Source organism: Cnephaeus nilssonii (genome assembly GCF_951640355.1).
Source record: "Cnephaeus nilssonii genome assembly, chromosome: 13".
NCBI lineage: Eukaryota > Metazoa > Chordata > Mammalia > Chiroptera > Vespertilionidae > Cnephaeus > Cnephaeus nilssonii.
In genome coordinates this window covers 82235163-82252522 of record NC_137084.1, presented here as the reverse complement: position 1 = coordinate 82252522, position 17360 = coordinate 82235163, and the positions used below count along the sequence as shown (strand labels likewise).

The following is a 17360-nucleotide window of genomic DNA, read 5'->3' as shown; positions in this document are numbered from 1 at the left end:
CGACTTCGGCGGCGGCCTGAGCGCGCGCAGCGGCGGAATTAGGGCCGCAGACCTGGGACGCGGTTACCACGCTGGCCTGGCCGGGGGACGGGACTGGGGGTGCGGGGCGGGGCTGGGGCTGGCGGGGCGGGGCGGGGCGGGGCCCGGGGGCGGGGCGAGGCGGGGCCGGGCGGGCCCCGGGGCGGTGCTTAGGAGGCGGGGCCGGCGGCGCGGGGCGGGGCCGGCGGCGCGGGGCGGGGCCGGCGGCGCGGGGCGGGGCCGGCGGCGCGGGGCGGGGCCGGCGGCGCGGGGCGGGGCCGGCGGCGCGGGGCGGGGCCGGCGGCGCGGGGCGGGGCCGGCGGCGCGGGGCGGGGCCGGCGGCGCGGGGCGGGGCCGGCGGCGCGGGGCGGGGCCGGCGGCGCGGCGGGCGGGGCGGGCGCTGGAGCCGAGGAGGAAGGAGCGCCGCCATTTTGGGAGCTTCGAGTCAACAATAAAGGGCCGAGGGTGCGAGCGGAGCGGCCTCGGCGGTAGGACTCGGGCCGAGCCGGGGAGTTGGGTGAAGGGCGGGGGTAAGGTCGGCGGCGCAGTCGCGGCTGCGGGGAGCCGGTCGCCGGCGTGGGGCGCCCAGAGGCGGCGGCCTGAGGCCCGGACGGGCCCGGGGAGGAAGGCAGGCGGCAGCTGTGGGTCGGGGCGCCTGAGAGGAGTCGGATACGGGATGTGGTGCGCGGCGGGGTCCGCGAGGGAGCGGCCACGGGTCCGGAGGAGCTCTCTAGACGCGGGGGAATGAGGGCCGGGGGGCGGCCAGGACCCCGGGCCCCGATGGAAGTGACCGGGTACGAGGCAGCCTCCGGGGGCGGCGGGGGTGCAGTAGCCGGGGGCTCGGCGGGGAAGGGACCGGCAGCTGCTGGGCTGGAATTAGGGCGGTAGCGAGAGGGTGTTGCTGGCGCCCCCGAGTCGTGGGGGAAAGGAGGGCTTTTTGGTTAAGGGTTCTCTTTGGGGCCTTACAGGAAACTCCATATTGTTTCCTACTCACGGCGCTGGTTCGGTCCCTGCTCTTGTTGCGCAGATAGGATTGCAGGGCCCCAACCCTTGTGTGTTTATGATCACGGGGAGCTGCCTTGGACTGTGGGTGTCTTTGGGGGGGGGGGAGTGGGCAGGGAGAGTAAGAAATAATTGAATTATTATCTTACAATTACGAGGCTCAAATCGTCGGCTTGTGTCTTTCCTTATTGCTCGCTTACTCCCCTTTCTCTCCTTCACCCCCTTTCCCCTCTTCACCATAAAACAGCCCGGCTCGCGGGCCACCTTGGAGGAGCTGCGTTGGGGTGACGGGCGTGTTTGGGGAGTAAAACTGTCAGTTGCCAACTACAGCCTGGGAAGTGCTGTAATTAACCCGGCGTGGGTTCCTCCCAGCGAGTCTACGTTTCCTTCCAACTTCTGAAAATGTAGAAATATAAGTTGCAAATCTAAGTTGGGAAGGGGTAGGAGGAACATTTCCCTTTCTGAGAGTGCTGCAGTGCAAGTTTCGGTTTTAATTGAGAGGGACGCAGTTCTCACTCTTGGGATCTGAATCTGTCTTACGCACAGGATGGATAGTAAGGATAACACTTATCTTTGGAGGTTGCCCTCTTCATCCTGTTCGAACTTCGCAAACAAGTTTTCTGGTGCGAACTACTGATATTGTTGGTCATGATATAAACCTGTCACTATAGGATACCATTCACTGCCTTGAACAGACACTAGGTAACTGTTAACCACGATCTGCTTAAGAAGTTAATCAGGTTCTGGGAGACTTTGAAATAATACCTCCTGTGTTTGTGATAATCAGGATTTGCTTGTGAGGCAACTTTCTTTTTTTAAGGCATAAGTATTTTAGAAAAATTTTGTTTGAGAAGCCGTGGGGTATGACAAAAACAACACTAATTAATAAGCTTGTGTATTTTGGGTAAGGAGGTAAAAAGGAACAAACCCAACTGAGTAGGCATTTATTTTCTGTCTGGCCTTGGTAAATTTTTATTCACTTCATTTTAATATATGAATTCGGTTTTGGGAATAATTAAAAATGGAGGAAGTTAACCACACACACACACACACACTTTATAGATTTCAGAGAGGAAGGGAGAGGGAGAGAAACATCAATGATGAAAATCATCAAAAGGCTGCCTCCTGCACGCCCCCTACTGGGGATCAGCCCCCAACGCTAGTATGTGCCTGGGCCAGGAATTGAATCATGACTTTCCGAGTTCTGATGCCGCTGCTCAACAACTGAGCCACACCAGCCGGGCTAACCGTTTTTTTACTATTCAAATTCTTGGCTGTTTTCTAGTAAAATATTGTGACATGTAGACATGTCTATATTCCTGCTTCAGTTACTGTTTTAAAGGACAAGAACTTAAGGAAAATGGCATTTTTCTTCATAAAGTTTAATTTCTGCACTTGAAATTCATAAGGTTACAAATGGGTTTTATATTTCTAAAAGCATAAAGTTAAGTCAAAAGCTTATATAGCTCTTGGAGGATTCTCAGTTGCTGTCAGAAAGAAGAAATTTGTCTTGCCTTGTACATAGGTAGACTTACTCTTAAGTTGTGAGATACTTATTTGAGTTGTGACGCAATTAATTGGAATGAATCATTGACTTTTAGAAAATTCAGGGAGGAAACTGAAGAGAAGATATCGTCACTTGAGAACTATTGCTAATTTAATTACAGTATCTTTATGCTAATATTCTCTGGGTTGCTTTGAGCTGACAATTTAAAAGTTTGATTTCATTGTGGGTTTGGTTTTGTGTGCAGTTCATCTTTTTGTGTCTCTATTAGCCTGGCTAATGATGTGATCTAAGTGCAGTTGTATTCTTAATTTTTTAATTTAAAAAGTGTTAGGAAACAGTTTTTTTCTAACCTTCGTGTGTTTGCTAACTGAACTTTTTCTTTGTTTCAGATTGAAGTGAGTGAATTCAGATATATAACCAAACCTCGTTAGAGAACCTATAAAAAAATAAAAAGTTGATTCGGTGCATGAGAGCAAGTTACTGCTGCTTACTGTTCAGAGACTTACAGGTGCTTGCCTGCATTGCAATAAAGGACTCAATATTGAGCAAGACTTATATTTATCTCTTCATTTTGGAGAGCCTAATAAACTGTATTACAGTTTCTCTACTGATTTTCAAAAGTTTTGAAGTTTGGAAGAGACATCTGTACATTTAATACAGCATGAGCACGGCCAGAACAGAGAACCCTGTTATAATGGGTCTATCCAGTCAAAATGGTCAGCTGAGGGGCCCTGTGAAGCCCAGTGGTGGCCCCGGAGGAGGGGGCACACCGACACAGCAACAGATGAACCAACTGAAAAACACCAACACAATCAATAATGGCACTCAGCAGCAAGCACAGAGTGTGACCACCACTATTAAGTAAGTGTTCGGAGAAACAGACATACTGGGGGACCAAGGAGGTCTCCTTTCTTACTGTGTTAATGACCACTCTGTGTACTTGAACCGTTTTCATTGTGCAGGACAGATGACTTTGTTTAATGGCCAGTAGGTATTTGCAATAGAATAATGTATTTCTGTCATAATTAATTCAGGTTTATTAAGTAATGAATATAGGTACAGAAGATATATATTAATTTTGTATAGGTTATATTTTAAACATTGCTGGCTTTCATAATTAGCTCAGATTCATCTTGTTTTTGTCAATATGATTTTTCCCTAGTATAACTGCACCATGTCCTAGTTTAAATGACATTTAAAGTCAGTTTCAAGTTTCAAATGTAAGGACTTGCCCAGCCTTCTTACCTCCAAATGTACTCATAAAATTTAACCATAACTTTTTTTTTTTTTTTTTTCAGTTTTTGCAACTTAGCTTAAAATTTTTTGGTTTATAAGCTTTCTCCTGTTACACACACACACAAAATAACACACAGTCAAATAGAGAATCTCAGGATTTTGAACTCTGGGAAACACATCTCTGAATAGCCCAGATTCCCCTAGTTCCGTGGTCGGCAAACTGCGGCTCGCGAGCCACATGCGGCTCTTTGGCCCCTTGAGTGTGGCTCTTCCACAAAATACCACGGCCTGGGCGAGTCTATTTTGAAGAAGTGGCGTTAGAAGAAGTTTAAGTTTAAAAATTTGGCTCTCAAAAGAAATTTCAATCGTTGTACTGTTGATATTTCTCTGTTGACTAATAAGTTTGCCGACCACTGCCCTAGTTGACTAAAAACTCAAGAGCCTCATCTGACTACAGAATGTGTTTTCTTTCAAATCTGGAAGATTGTAGGCTGCCATTTTTTTTTTCCTTTCCAATTTTTTTTATTAAGGTATTATATGTGTACATATCTTACCATTGCCCCCCTCACCCCACTCCCATATATGCCCTCCCCCCCAAGGCTGCCATTTTTTAAGTGTTCACTATACATTATTTGAATGGTAAATATCGCTCTAAAGATTTCGTTAATAGAAAATTAACATTTAAACTTGACCCATTTGAGATTTGGCTTTGTTAAGAATCTAGCCATATAATTGATTTAACCTCTAGAAATCTAAGATGATGAAACAGGTTCACTGAACTAAAATGTTTTGTGTTACAATCCAGATATTTTCCATGCTTAAGAAGCACTTCCTAAAGAAAAATGGCTTTTATAAGATAACAGGATATCATATAGATGGTCACTGCTATGTGGTTCACTAGTGACCTATAAGAATTTCCAATAGAATTGATTTGGTCACTGGGAGAATTGTCATTAATGCATATTCTATTATTTTTAAGGTGAATGCTTTAATTAGAATATATTCTGAATTGTAGTTTGTCTTGATAAACTATGAATAGGCTAGCAAAATTTAGGCTATTTTTATTCCTTAAAAATAGAAACATAAATCTATGTTATTCTAATTTGAGACAACAGTGGGCTTTACTTTTGTTTTCCAAGGATTAATAGTTTCTTTTCAGTTCTTTGGCTTCTTTAAATTATAGTTCAAGTGTCATCTCTTCCATGAAGGCTTCTAGATCCCATCAGCTGTTCAGGACTCTTCTAATACTTACCGCTATCACTTATTTTCTTGTTTTAAGTAGTTTGGTTTCTAAATTCCTTCTGGACAGATTTTGCATTGTATCCTCTGTACTTTTATTCACTGTTGAATTTGACAGTGTGGTAGGCTGGCCTAGTAGGATGTTCAGCTGACATTTTTTTGCTTAGAAACTTTGCTGTGGTATAGGTTGAGATAGAAGGCTTTAATACCCTTGGAAGTGGTAGCAAATAGGTACCTTTCTTAGAGTGTCTTTGATTATATGAAACCTAGCTTTAAGTAAAATAAGTGTTTATCTTTCTAAATCAAGACTTGAAATGTTTTGGAGGCTCTGATTATGAGCGGCTATAATGAAATCAATGAAAACATATTATATATCCTCCCCCCCCCCCCCCCCATTGCTATTAGAGAGTGGAAAGGAGGGTGGGAGGGAGGGAGAGAGAGAAACATCAATTGATTGGTTGCCTCCAGTACACACCCCCACCAGAGATGGGGAGCGAACCCCTAACCCAGGTATGTGCCCTGGGCTGGGAATCAAACCAGAGACCCTTTCGTTCCCCGGGGTGAAGCTCTGACCACTGAACAACACCAGCCAGGGCAAAAAACTTATTTTTTAAAATATATTTTCTTTTATTGATTTTAGAGAGGGAGATGGAGAGATAGAAACATCAATGATGAGAGAGAATCATTGATCGGCTGCCTCCTGCACACCCCTTACTGGGGATCGAGCCTGCAACCCAGGCATGTGCCCTTAACCGGAATCGAACCCAGGACCCTTCAGTCCGCAGTCCGACACTATCCACTGAGCCAAACGAGCCAGGGCAAAACTTATTTATTTTAAAGACAACACTGTTGAAAAGCATTGTTTGCCTTATTGCCAATTTTTTTTTTTTCCTACTAGATGCTTTGGATATTATAGTAGAGGTTTTGCCTGGCCTAAAAGAGATTTTTAAAATTATATTTTTCTTGTTTTTTAACTGTATTCATAGTTTAAAGCAGTGGTTGCCAACCAGTGGTCCGTGAGGTCCAAAAGGTTGGCGACCACTGGTTTAAGGAAACTTTTGGAGCAGCAGTCACCAACCGGTGGCCCTCGAGGTTTGAAAGGCTGGCAACCGCTGGTTTAAAGCATACCTGGTAAAAAAGATTAAGAGAGATGTTCATTAACAGATAATATTGAGTTCATTTTCTTTTCTTTTTTTAAAGGAGTTTTTTTTTTTGTTTGTTTTTATATTTTATTGATTTCAGAGAGGAAGGGAGAGGGAGAGACAGAAACATCAATAATAAGAATCACCAATTGGCCATCCCCCGTCTTCCCCTTGTCCTTCCCCCCACCCCCGCAGGCCTCCCCCACCGGGGACCAAGCCCAACTCTGTACTGATTGCCTTATGTAAATTACCTGATCTAATTCTTAACCCGTTGTATATATGAGAATGGAAACTTGGAAAAGTACCTGCTGCATGGTCAAAAAATAAATGGTAGAGTCAGGGATGAAACTGGGGTCTTTGGTGTATTGTTTTGTTCTGTTTTAATTCAGAGGGGAACAGAGAGAAAGGGGTAGAAACATCAATGATGAGAGAGAATCATTGATCAGCTGCCTCCTGCACGCCATATGCTAGGAATTGAGCCCACATCGAGGCATGTGCCCTGACTGGGAATCAAACCGTGACTTCCTGGTTCATAGGTGGATGTTCAACCACTGAGCCACTCCAGCCAGGCTGGAGTCCTTGGTTTTAACTAGTATCCGGAAGTTACCAACTCAGATGGCTGTGCCAGATGAGAGGATACTTGCCCTCTTTAAAGGGTCAGCTGCTTGATTTTAAACTCAGTTACTACGCTCTGTCAAGCTATTGCCATGCAGAAATTTGGAACCAATGTTGCTAAAGCTTCCAGTTTTACAGGAAAAGCCAGAATCTGGACTTTTACACAAAATCTTCTAATTTTTTAATATCGTTAACTAGCTTAAATTAAAACACATACGTGATATGTTTATCTCTGTTAACTATATTCTTTATATATTAGATTTTTAAAAATTGGTTCGGGGGGGGGGTAGGAGAGAAATATTGATACAAGAGAGACATTGATCTGTTGCCTCCCACAGGCAATCAACCAGGAAATGAACCCACCACCTTTTGGTGTGTGAGATGATGCTCTCCAACCAATTGAACCACACAGGCCAGGGCTGTTAACTATATTCCTAAGTAAATAGCAATATATTAAACTTACTCTGCTTTTTATAACTTAACTAGAGACCCGGTGCATGAAAATCGTGCACTGGGGAGGGGGGGAGGCCTAGCTTGGCCTGTGCTCTGTCACAGTGCGGGAGCCCTGCAATCAGTTTCCCCAAAGAGGTATGCCGGAACCTCGGGACGTGTCTCGCAGAGCCACCGGGACCCCTGGCCTCGCAATGCGGAGCAGCGGGACCCGCCTCCACGCCACACACGCAGCGTCAAGCCCCTGCCTACCTGCGTACGCCCATTATACACGCAGTCTCCTGGTGATCGCTCGTTATGGTGTGAGGGCGACATGACCACATAGGCTTTTATTAATAGGATTATAATTGAGATGAATTATCTTTGTATTAGAATATGATGCTATGAATTCTCATACTTCAGTTTTACTACATTCTCTCTAGACCTGGTGATGACTGGAAAAAGACTTTAAAACTCCCTCCAAAGGATCTAAGAATCAAAACTTCGGTAAGTTGATTGTAAAATTTAACTTAAGATGGTGTGGAAACTCTAAAAGTGAAGTAATCCTATATAATAAAAGGCTAATATGCAAATTGTCCCCTTGACTGGGAGTTTGACCAGGGGACGGGCCAGCTGGCCAGCCTCCCATGTCCCCTCCCCCTGGCCCAATTGGGCTGGACCCAATTCATGCATGAATTCATGCACTGGGCCTCTAGTTAATCCTATATAATAAAAGCCTAATGTGCTAAGTATCCAGTCGTCCAGTTGGCTGTTCAACCAATCAAAGCGTAATATGCTAATGATATGCTAAGGCCATTCAACTGCTCGCTATGATGTGCACTGACCACCAGAGAGCATATGCTCTGACTGGTAGGTTAGCTTGCTGCTGGGGTCTGGCCGATCGGGACTAAGTGAGACGGGCTGGACACACCCTGGAGCCCTCCCACATCCCTCCCTGGCCCTGATCGTGCACCGGTGGGGTCCTTCGGCTTGGCCTGCACCCTCTCACAATCTGAGACCCTCAGGGGATATCAGAGAGCCGGTTTCGGCCCGATGGAGGAATGACTGGTCACTATGATGTGCACTGACCACCAGGGGACAGACACTCAATGTAGGATATGCCTCCTGGCAGTTAGTGCGCTCCCACAGGGGGCGCGCTGCTCAGCCAGAAGCCAGGCGCACAGCTGGCGAGTGCAGCCGCGATGGTGGGAGCCTCTCCCGCCTCCACGGCAGTGCTAAGGATGTCCGACTGATGGCTTAGGCCCGCTCCCCCTGGAAGTTGAAAATGGTTCTCTTAGCCCAGTATTTTCAACCAAGAGATATTTAGCAATAGCTACAAATATTTCTGGTTATCACAGCTGGGGAAAGGCTATAAGACAGCCCCTTACAGCAGTGAATTTTCTGGCCCAAATGTCAATATTGCTGAGCTTGAGAAGCCCTGATTTTGACTAGGCTATTTGTAGGCAATGAGGGTTTGATTTCATATCTTGGATTTTAATTTCACAGCATGATTTTTACAGTATTCCACCTGTTCCTTAAAAATATGACCACAGAGTGGCCTTTCCTCCAAACACAGTTTTTAAATGGCCTGTGTCTGTTAGAGAGTGGTTATTCTTCAGGAATAGTTGAAATACAGATCAGGACAGAGCTAATCTGCATATATTTATATCTTAAATGGGGTAGATAAAGAATTAGTTTCTCAGACAAACTTGCTTAAACATGCTAACTAACAAAAGAACACAGTTGTACTTTATTCTTTTTTTATTGTTTTGTTTGGTTGACTAGGATGTAACCTCCACAAAAGGAAATGAGTTTGAAGATTACTGTTTAAAGCGGGAGTTACTGATGGGAATTTTTGAAATGGGCTGGGAAAAGCCATCTCCTATTCAGGTATGTTTCCCCTATTTATCACATGTATAATGTTATGAGTGAATGATTATATACTTATCTATGGGAATGATCAAATCTCTTGTGTGTACCCCACCCACACATACATGCATATATATGCACTCTTGTTTCCGAACCTTTTTTTTCCCCCAAACCTCTTAAGGATAAGTTACAAAATCATGGCCATCATCTCTAAATATTTCAGTGTTCCCTAAGAATAGAGATACTCTGTTATATAACCTGTGGTCAAATCAACATTAATACTTTTTTTTTTTTTGCTGTGTCTCTTAATTCCCCCTTTTTTTTAAAAAATTCTTTATTAATACAGTATTTCTGTCTTATCATTTGTATTCTAATTTTTAATTGACCCGAAAAATGTCCTTTTTAGCATTTTTTTCTACTTGGTATAGAATCCATCCTAGGATTGGGTATTGCATATAGTTATGTCTCTTTAACCTCCTTTCAGCATTTTCCTGGTTTGTTTTAGTCTTTTATGATATTGATAATATTAAAAAATATAGCCCCCTTTTTAAAATAGAACATTCCTCATTCTGGGTTTGTCTCATGTTTCTATGTGATTAAAGTTAATACATTCTTAGCCATAATACTGTAGAAATCACGCTATGGCCTTCTCAGGGTATCACATTTGGAGGTGTATACAGTGTCTGTTTATTTCTCATTGGTGATTTTAATTTTGATTACCCTGTCAAAGTGGCCTCTGATTTTTCTACTGTATAATTGCAGCTTTTTTCCTTCTTTGAAATTTATAAGCAGTCTGTAGAGATCACTTTAAGATCATGCAAAGATCCTACTCTTCATCAAAGTTTCTCCTAGTCTTAGCATCCATTGATGATCCTGTCTTTGTTGGATTATGATGAGTTTCCAACTCTAGGACTCCTTTGGCTTTTTAAAGAGCCTTCCCTATCTCTTCCTTGTGTGTGTGTGTGTGTGTGTGTGTATAAAATCAGTATGGAATCATGAATTCTTCTTTTTCCAGTGATATTTTTGTGCTCAAATTCCCAGATTTGAGCTCCTTTGTGGTTGTTTTGTAACGTGCCCCCTTTTCTTTTTCAGATAGACTATTTTTATTTTTTTTAATTAATTTTATTATTTTTATCAGGTTTCTTTTTTTTTTGTTTGTTTTTACTATTGAAAGTATTACATATGTCTCCTCCCCCCCCCCATCTACCTCCTCTAGCCCATCCCCACTCCTGCCATAGATAGACTATTTTTAGAGCAGTTTTAAGCTCACAGCAGTTGAACCGAAAAGAGATTTCCCATATGCGCCGTCCCCACTTATGCATAGCCCCCCCACCCCACCCCATTATCAGTATTCTCTGCAAGAGTTATACATTGTGATACATTTGTTACAACTGATGACTTACATTGACATGTATCATCCAAAGTCCATAGTTTACCTTAGGGTTCACTCTTAGTGGTGTACATTCTATGAGTTTGAACAAATGTCTAATGACATATATCCACCATTATGGTACCATACAGAGTTGTTTCACTGTCCTAAAAAATCCTCTGTGCTCCACCTCTTCACCCTTTCCTCCCTCCATTTTTCTTGAGCACTTCGTTTTTGGCATATCGTGAAGCTTATCTACCTACCCTGCCCCAGTCTTGGAATCAGCCATTTCTCCAAGGAACCCCAGTTCCAATTAGTGGGGAATAGGGTTAGAGGTCAACATCTGAACACTAGGTGCACTCTTTGTTCCTTGGCCCTTTCAGTGGCAATAGCAAGGGAATAGACAGTATGTATGCATGCATGTACATGCATATATGTAGACATAAACATGCAGTGTACATTGCAGATTTGATAAACATGACTGCTGTCTTTATGTGACCTAAAACTGTTGCACCCAGGCTTTAAGGACAATCCCCTGTTACATCATTGAGCACTTTTTCATTAAGCAAACATTGAGTGACCTAGAAAGTGTTAGATGCAGGATGTTGTGTTGAACAAGGCAGAGAGGGTTCCTGCCTTCACAGTCTGTGAAGCTAATTGTACAGATAATTTAGTGTAATACTACTTTCTACCCAAATTGCATAAATATCTAGCCATTTGAGGAAGATGGGACAACCTGGAAGAAGAATTGGTCCATGTTCTAAGCACAGAACACTAGACTAGTGATTGCCTAGGGGTGACAGTATGCCTTTGTGGACAAAATGAAAGAAGTTTATTATGGCTAGAGAAAGTGTCAAGATAATGTTATACATAATCAGATAGGCCAGTGGTCGGCAAACTCATTAGTCAACAGAGCCAAATATCAACAGTACAATGATTGAAATTTCTTTTGAGAGCCAAATTTTTTAAACTTAAACTTCTTCTAGCGCCACTTCTTCAAAATAGACTCGCCCAGGCCGTGGTATTTTGTGGAAGAGCCACACTCAAGGGGCCAAAGAGCCGCGTGTGGCTCGCGAGCCGCAGTTTGCCGACCACGAGATAGGCAATGTGAATGTGGATATTAAAAATATGTAAACTACTTTTCTATAATGAGGTTCATGTAAATGTATTTTATCTGTAAGGATAAAAAAAGTTCTGAGAGCTCTTCTGTAGGGTCTGTCCTTCAACTTGTATTTCCGGTGCTTAGCAAGGTGCATGCAGGAAACAGGCCCTCAAAAAGCCAGCTGCATTTAGAAAGCTTGGAAATGATGGTTAACATGTCGGCAGGCGAACTTGGTCTAAACTGCTTAGAGAACTGCTTAAGAACACTATCGATTTGCAAGTAGGCTGCCCAGGTTGAATCCCAACTCCATTGCTTTCTTAGTTGATTGCGAGATCTTCCTAAGCCCTGGTTTGCTGGCCTATAAAATTAATATAGCATATACCATAGGGCTATTGTGAAGATACAGTGAGGTGATGAATGTTAGTATGCTTAATACAGTGCCTAGTACGTGATAAATGCGTAAGAAATGTTATGGGTTATTGTTCCATATAATAGTTTTATTTATTGGTTCATTTAGCAGACCCTTGCTGGCTTCTATTTTCCACCTTCGTATTAAATTTTAAAATTGACTTTGTTATTTGCACTCTCAGTGTTGGTATAGCATATAGGCAATTAATTCTCCAGCCACTTAGCCAAGGTATTAGATACCTGAGACTATCATTCACATTGCCTTTTTCTTCGCTATTATTTTGCCTGAGAATTTGTGGAAAACACAGCAATGCCAGAGTCTATCATGTGGCTGAGGAGCTTGGCTAGACTATTGATACATTGGGGTGGGGGAGATGTAATACCTCAGAAGGAAGCTAGGGTTCTACTAAGAAAGGGAAATGGATACTAATGTAACAAAAACACATTATGTATATATACTAGAGGCCCAGTGCTCGGGGCCATGGCTGGGGTCCAGGGGGTGGTTGGCTGTGGGAGCGCACTGACCACCAGGGAGCAGCTCCTGCATTGAGTGTCTGCCTCCTGGTGGTCAGTATGCATCATAGTGACTGGTCGACTGGTCATTCGGTCATAATGGTTGCCTAGGCTTTTATGTAGAGAGATTAGATCAGTCCCTAGACCCCAGATCATGGACTTGGAGAGCTAAGGTGGCATGATTCTGCCATCACCAGACCTAAGGTTGTGGGGTTGTTGGGCTAAATTCAGATATAACTCAAATATCATGCAATTCACACATTTAACCTTTTGCACTCGGATGTCGAGTGTGACTTGACACGGTTAGCATCGGTAGCAGCTCGAGAAAAAAGCAAGCTAGTGCAAAGGGTTAAAGTATACAATTCAGTGATTTTTAGTATAGTCACAGTAGTGCAATCGATACTACAATCATTTTTAGAACGTTTTCATCACCCTAAACAAACTCCTTTAGCAGTCTCTCATTTTCCCCTAGCCATAAGCAGCCACTAATCTATTTTCTGTCTCTATGGATTTACCTATTCTAGACATTTCCTATAAATAGAATTATACAATATATGCTCTCCTCTTTTGGCTTATCATATTTCCTTAGGGGTCATCCATGTTGTAACATATATCAAAACTTCATTCCTTTCTGTTGAGTAATGTTCCATTGTACGGCTAGACCACATTTGGTTTATCCACTCATCAGTTGGTAGGGTTGTTTGCACTGTTAGCTATTATGAATAACTAGAGGCCTGGTGCACGAATTCGTGCATGGTGGGGTCCAGCCTGCCCGCCCCAATTGGGCTGGGCCAATCAGGGGGGAGGGGCTGCGGGAGGTTGGCCAGCCAGCCTCGCCCCCAATCAGGGTGGGGGCAGGGCCGGCCAGGGGGAGGGGCCTGGAGAAGACCCACTGAGCTGGAGCTGAGCGTGGGCCCCTGGCTTCCCAGGGAGGACGGCCTCAGCAAGGAAACAAACCACCAGAAGGCTCTGCGAACAGGCCCTGAGCTCCCTCTGGCCAGGCGGACTCAGAGCTGGGGTCTGTGTGTACGTTAGACTCAGCCGGCACTCGCCTTTGTCTGTTGGTCAAATCCACTGCATCGAAAACCTGTTCCCCTTCTTCTCTCTGGGCCCTTTCAACAAACACAGGCCAATTGGAAGACGCAGGCCCCAGCGGCAGAGCCAGGCCCCACCATCACCCGGAATTTAGGCCTAAGACAACCGGGTAGCAATCTCCATGGAACAGAACACACTGTTTTAGAGTCTTAATTCTCCCCTAAAATGTGCCCAGCTGCTCCTCTTTAGCTGAAATAGACTGAACTAAGGAACCACAGACCGAGTTTCCTTTGAGGTGGGATCCACCGGGAGCTGGCTGGTGGCAAGGCCCCTCCCAGGTGGCTGCCTTCCCCCCAAGCTCAGTGTACTCTGAGCCGGTCCATTTCTGCTGGTGCCAGGTCCCGGCCTGCTGATCAGGCAGCAGGTTCACAGGGTTTCTCTCCGCCGCCTTCCTGGCCTCCGGAGCAGTGCCTTCCGGCCCGGTGCGCCAGGCGTCTTGCGCTAGAGCCGGGACTCGGAGAGCGAAGGAGCTGGACCTGCAGGTGGCCGGGCTGTGCCCCCCCCACTCCGCTTCTCAGTCTTGCTCATGTGGATTGGGCCAAAGCCCACTGCCCGAGACCGGCGCCACGTGGGGAGGGTCGCAGCGGGGAGAGGGGCGCCCTGACCTGCCAGCCGTGGTGACGACCATCTCGGTGCCCAGCTGATTGAACTCGTCCCACAGAGCCTCATCTCACGCTGCAGGCTCGCGCTGGCTACCTTCCGTTCTTTACCGGCGCCTTAGCAGCAGCTGCGCGACGGGCCCCGGGGCCCTCGGGCTCGGCAGCGGCACTGGTGGCCCCTGTGGCCGGTGTGTCATAGCGACCGGTCGTTCTGCCATAACGGTCGCTGGGCTTTCATTATATAGATGCTGCTGTGAACATTAACGTACAAGTTTTGTGTGGAGATGTTTTCACTTTGGGGGGTATATACCTGGGAGTGGAATTGTGGATTCATATGCCAATGCTCTTTAACCTTGTGAGGAGTTGCCCGACTTCCAAAGTGGCTATACATTCCCACTAACTGTATGAGGGTTTTGATTTCTCCACATCCTCACTCACATGTTGTTATTTGCAGACCTAAGTTCAAGTCCTAGTTCTGGCATTTCTTGCTTCATGACTTTGGGCAAAACAATTAATCTCTGAGGATCCATTTTATAAATTGTAAAACAAAAAGTACCAAACTTGAAAGGACGTAAATATCATGAGGTGTCTACCTAGCAGAGTGCCTAGCACACAGTGTTTCAAGAATTTTTAGCTTGCTTTTCTCCTTCTCTTCTTGGCAGCTTCACATTATTTCCTCTTGGTCTCAGAGCTGTCTGAATCTGAGTTTTCTTGCTTCATATTACCTGGTCTTCCTAGGAAACAGTGGTAAGAGACAGTGTGGATGTGCTGAATTACCAGACTAATCATAATAGCCAGCATACAGGCAAAATACCAGTGCATCCTAACTGACAGACTAGCTTACTGACTTTGTTACAAAGTCTTACCCTTAAACAATTTCTGTAGAGCATGAGCCCCGTCAAAGAAAATAGAGGAATGTAGAAGTTAGTAGCCTCCATCTAAACCAAAGACATATTAGGATACCCCCAAATTAATTCTACCGGCCTGACTTCATTGAAAATTTTTATAGTTTTAAAGGACCTGGCTCGGAAAATCATTGGAAGACCCTTGGCGACCATTTAGCCCCACCACCACCCCCTTTTTTTCTTTTTTTTGCTATAGTGTGCAGGTGGCCTGTTTAAAAACCATAGAAGAGGCCCTGGCCGGGTTGCTCAGTGGGTTAAAGTGTTGTCCTGATACGCCAAGGTTGCAGGTTTGATCTCCAGTCATTTTCTTCCTTGACCTGCTTGACCACAATAAGCAGACTGTTGACTGCTGGTTACAGGAACAAGATAACAGCATTGTCCAGACCGTTTCCACAGTGCTGGCATCTGTGCTTGTTGTTTTGACCACACGGAACCCATCTGACCCCTGTGATTGGGTTCTGGGTAGAATGAATGTCATGGTGGGAAATAGAAGTCATTATGCTTATGACTTAGATATTTCTACAATAAAAATATATTTAAAAAATTTTTAAAGTGCTGGAGAGATTTCTTTTGGTCATTAGCTTAGGTATAGAAAGAACTAATTATTACAATGATTATGAATCTCATTTATTTTCCTAACTTTTTCTTTTTTGGGGTTTTTTTTTAGTATATTTTTTATTGATTTCAGAGAGGAAAGGAGAAGGGGGAGAGAGAGATAGAAACATCAATGATGAGAGAGAGTCATTAATTGGCTGCCTACCACATGCCCTACACTGGAGACTGAGCTGCTGAAACCCAGGCATGTGCCCCCTCGGAATCGAACCATGTCCTTCTGGTCCATAGGACGACGCTCAACCACTGAGCCACACTGGCTGGGCCTAACTTTATAGTTTTAAAAATTAAAATTTATGTCTTTAATTTGAGAAACAGGAATGTTCTGCTTCCTCCCTGTTTATACTTGTGCCTTTTTAGTTTCCCAATATATATGTGTATTTAATTTTTAGTAACTGTTGAGACTCCTTTGCTATTGTCTGGGAAATTGTCCTGAGTTAATAGGAAATGTTGTCTTCTGCAAAACACACATGACAGTAATTTCAATATGAAAATGAGAGTCCCCCTCAGTAATGTGACCATGGATTGAGGTAACTAGATTGGAATGACTCTCCATATGAGCACATTTCAGGACAGAGGAGTTGGCTGTAAGACAGGTATTGGAGGTTTATGGATATAATTATTAAATATGAAATAGGACCTGAGGTTAGACTTTTCCAGCCTCTTCCTGCTTTGTGCAAGGCTAAGTTGTCCAAGATACAAGTTTTCATTGTAAAATTGGCTTATTAGTCCTAAAATATCATATATAGTGTTGGCTTTGTATTTTTTTGTCACTTTTTTCTCCAGTTTTTTAATTGTGAACTGTCTTCTGCTTTTTTTCTCTTTCTGTGTGTCAGCTCAAGTTCCTTCTTTCTTTGTTCTCTTTGTTGTTGATGCTCAGCTTCCTTGGCCATTACACACTTACATGTACAGTGTTTATTACATTGGAATGCAATTTAATATATATTCTTTGAGCAGTTTTAGTAAATATTGGTTGATAATGATGGTGATGTTGACTGGTCTTGCTAATTTACATGGTCTCTACTTACTTATTCTTATAAAATGCAAACATATAAGACACATTAAAGCAATACCAAAGAGCTATACCCATTGTATTTTAGACAAGAATTTGCTTATGTCCTGTTTTGGGGTGTTTTTTTTGAATATATATTTTTATTGATTTCAGAGAGGAAGGGAGAGGGGAGAGAGAGATAAAAACATCAGTGATGAGAGAACCATTGACCGGCTGCCTCCTGCATGCCCCCATTGGGATTGAGCCCGCAACCCAGGCATGTACCCTGACTGGGAATCGAACTGTGACCACCTGGTTCATAGGTTGACGCTCAAAACACTGAGCCATGCCGCCAGACTGTGCTATTTTTATTCACAAGTAATTTGTATTGTCTTGTCTCTTCTAGGAGGAGAGCATTCCCATCGCTTTATCTGGTAGGGATATTTTAGCTAGAGCAAAAAATGGAACGGGCAAGAGTGGTGCCTACCTCATTCCCTTACTTGAACGGCTAGACCTGAAGAAGGACAATATACAAGGTTAGTTGTTTGTTTAAACTGAAAATGATAATTTAGACCTTGGAGCTATGTAGAAGATAATTTTTTTAAGCTAGAATTTACATAATCTGGAATTAGTATTTATCCTTTTTTTCACAACTCTTTAAAGAGATTTGTAGTTTTCAAAAATTTTTTATATTATGCAGTTTTGATAA

At 44.0% G+C, this 17360-nt stretch overlaps 1 protein-coding gene across 1 annotated transcript in view; it reads left to right on the top strand.

Moving 5' to 3' along the window:
* Positions 1–398: 398 nt before the first annotated feature.
* Positions 399–17360, top strand: part of DDX6 (DEAD-box helicase 6) — a 36026-nt gene continuing 19064 nt past the window's right edge. Inside the window, 5 exon segments of the mRNA XM_079787168.1 lie at positions 399–506; positions 2917–3388; positions 7632–7695; positions 8974–9078; positions 17058–17187. Coding sequence (XP_079643294.1) covers positions 3189–3388; positions 7632–7695; positions 8974–9078; positions 17058–17187 — 499 coding nt within the window. The 5' untranslated portion in view covers positions 399–506; positions 2917–3188.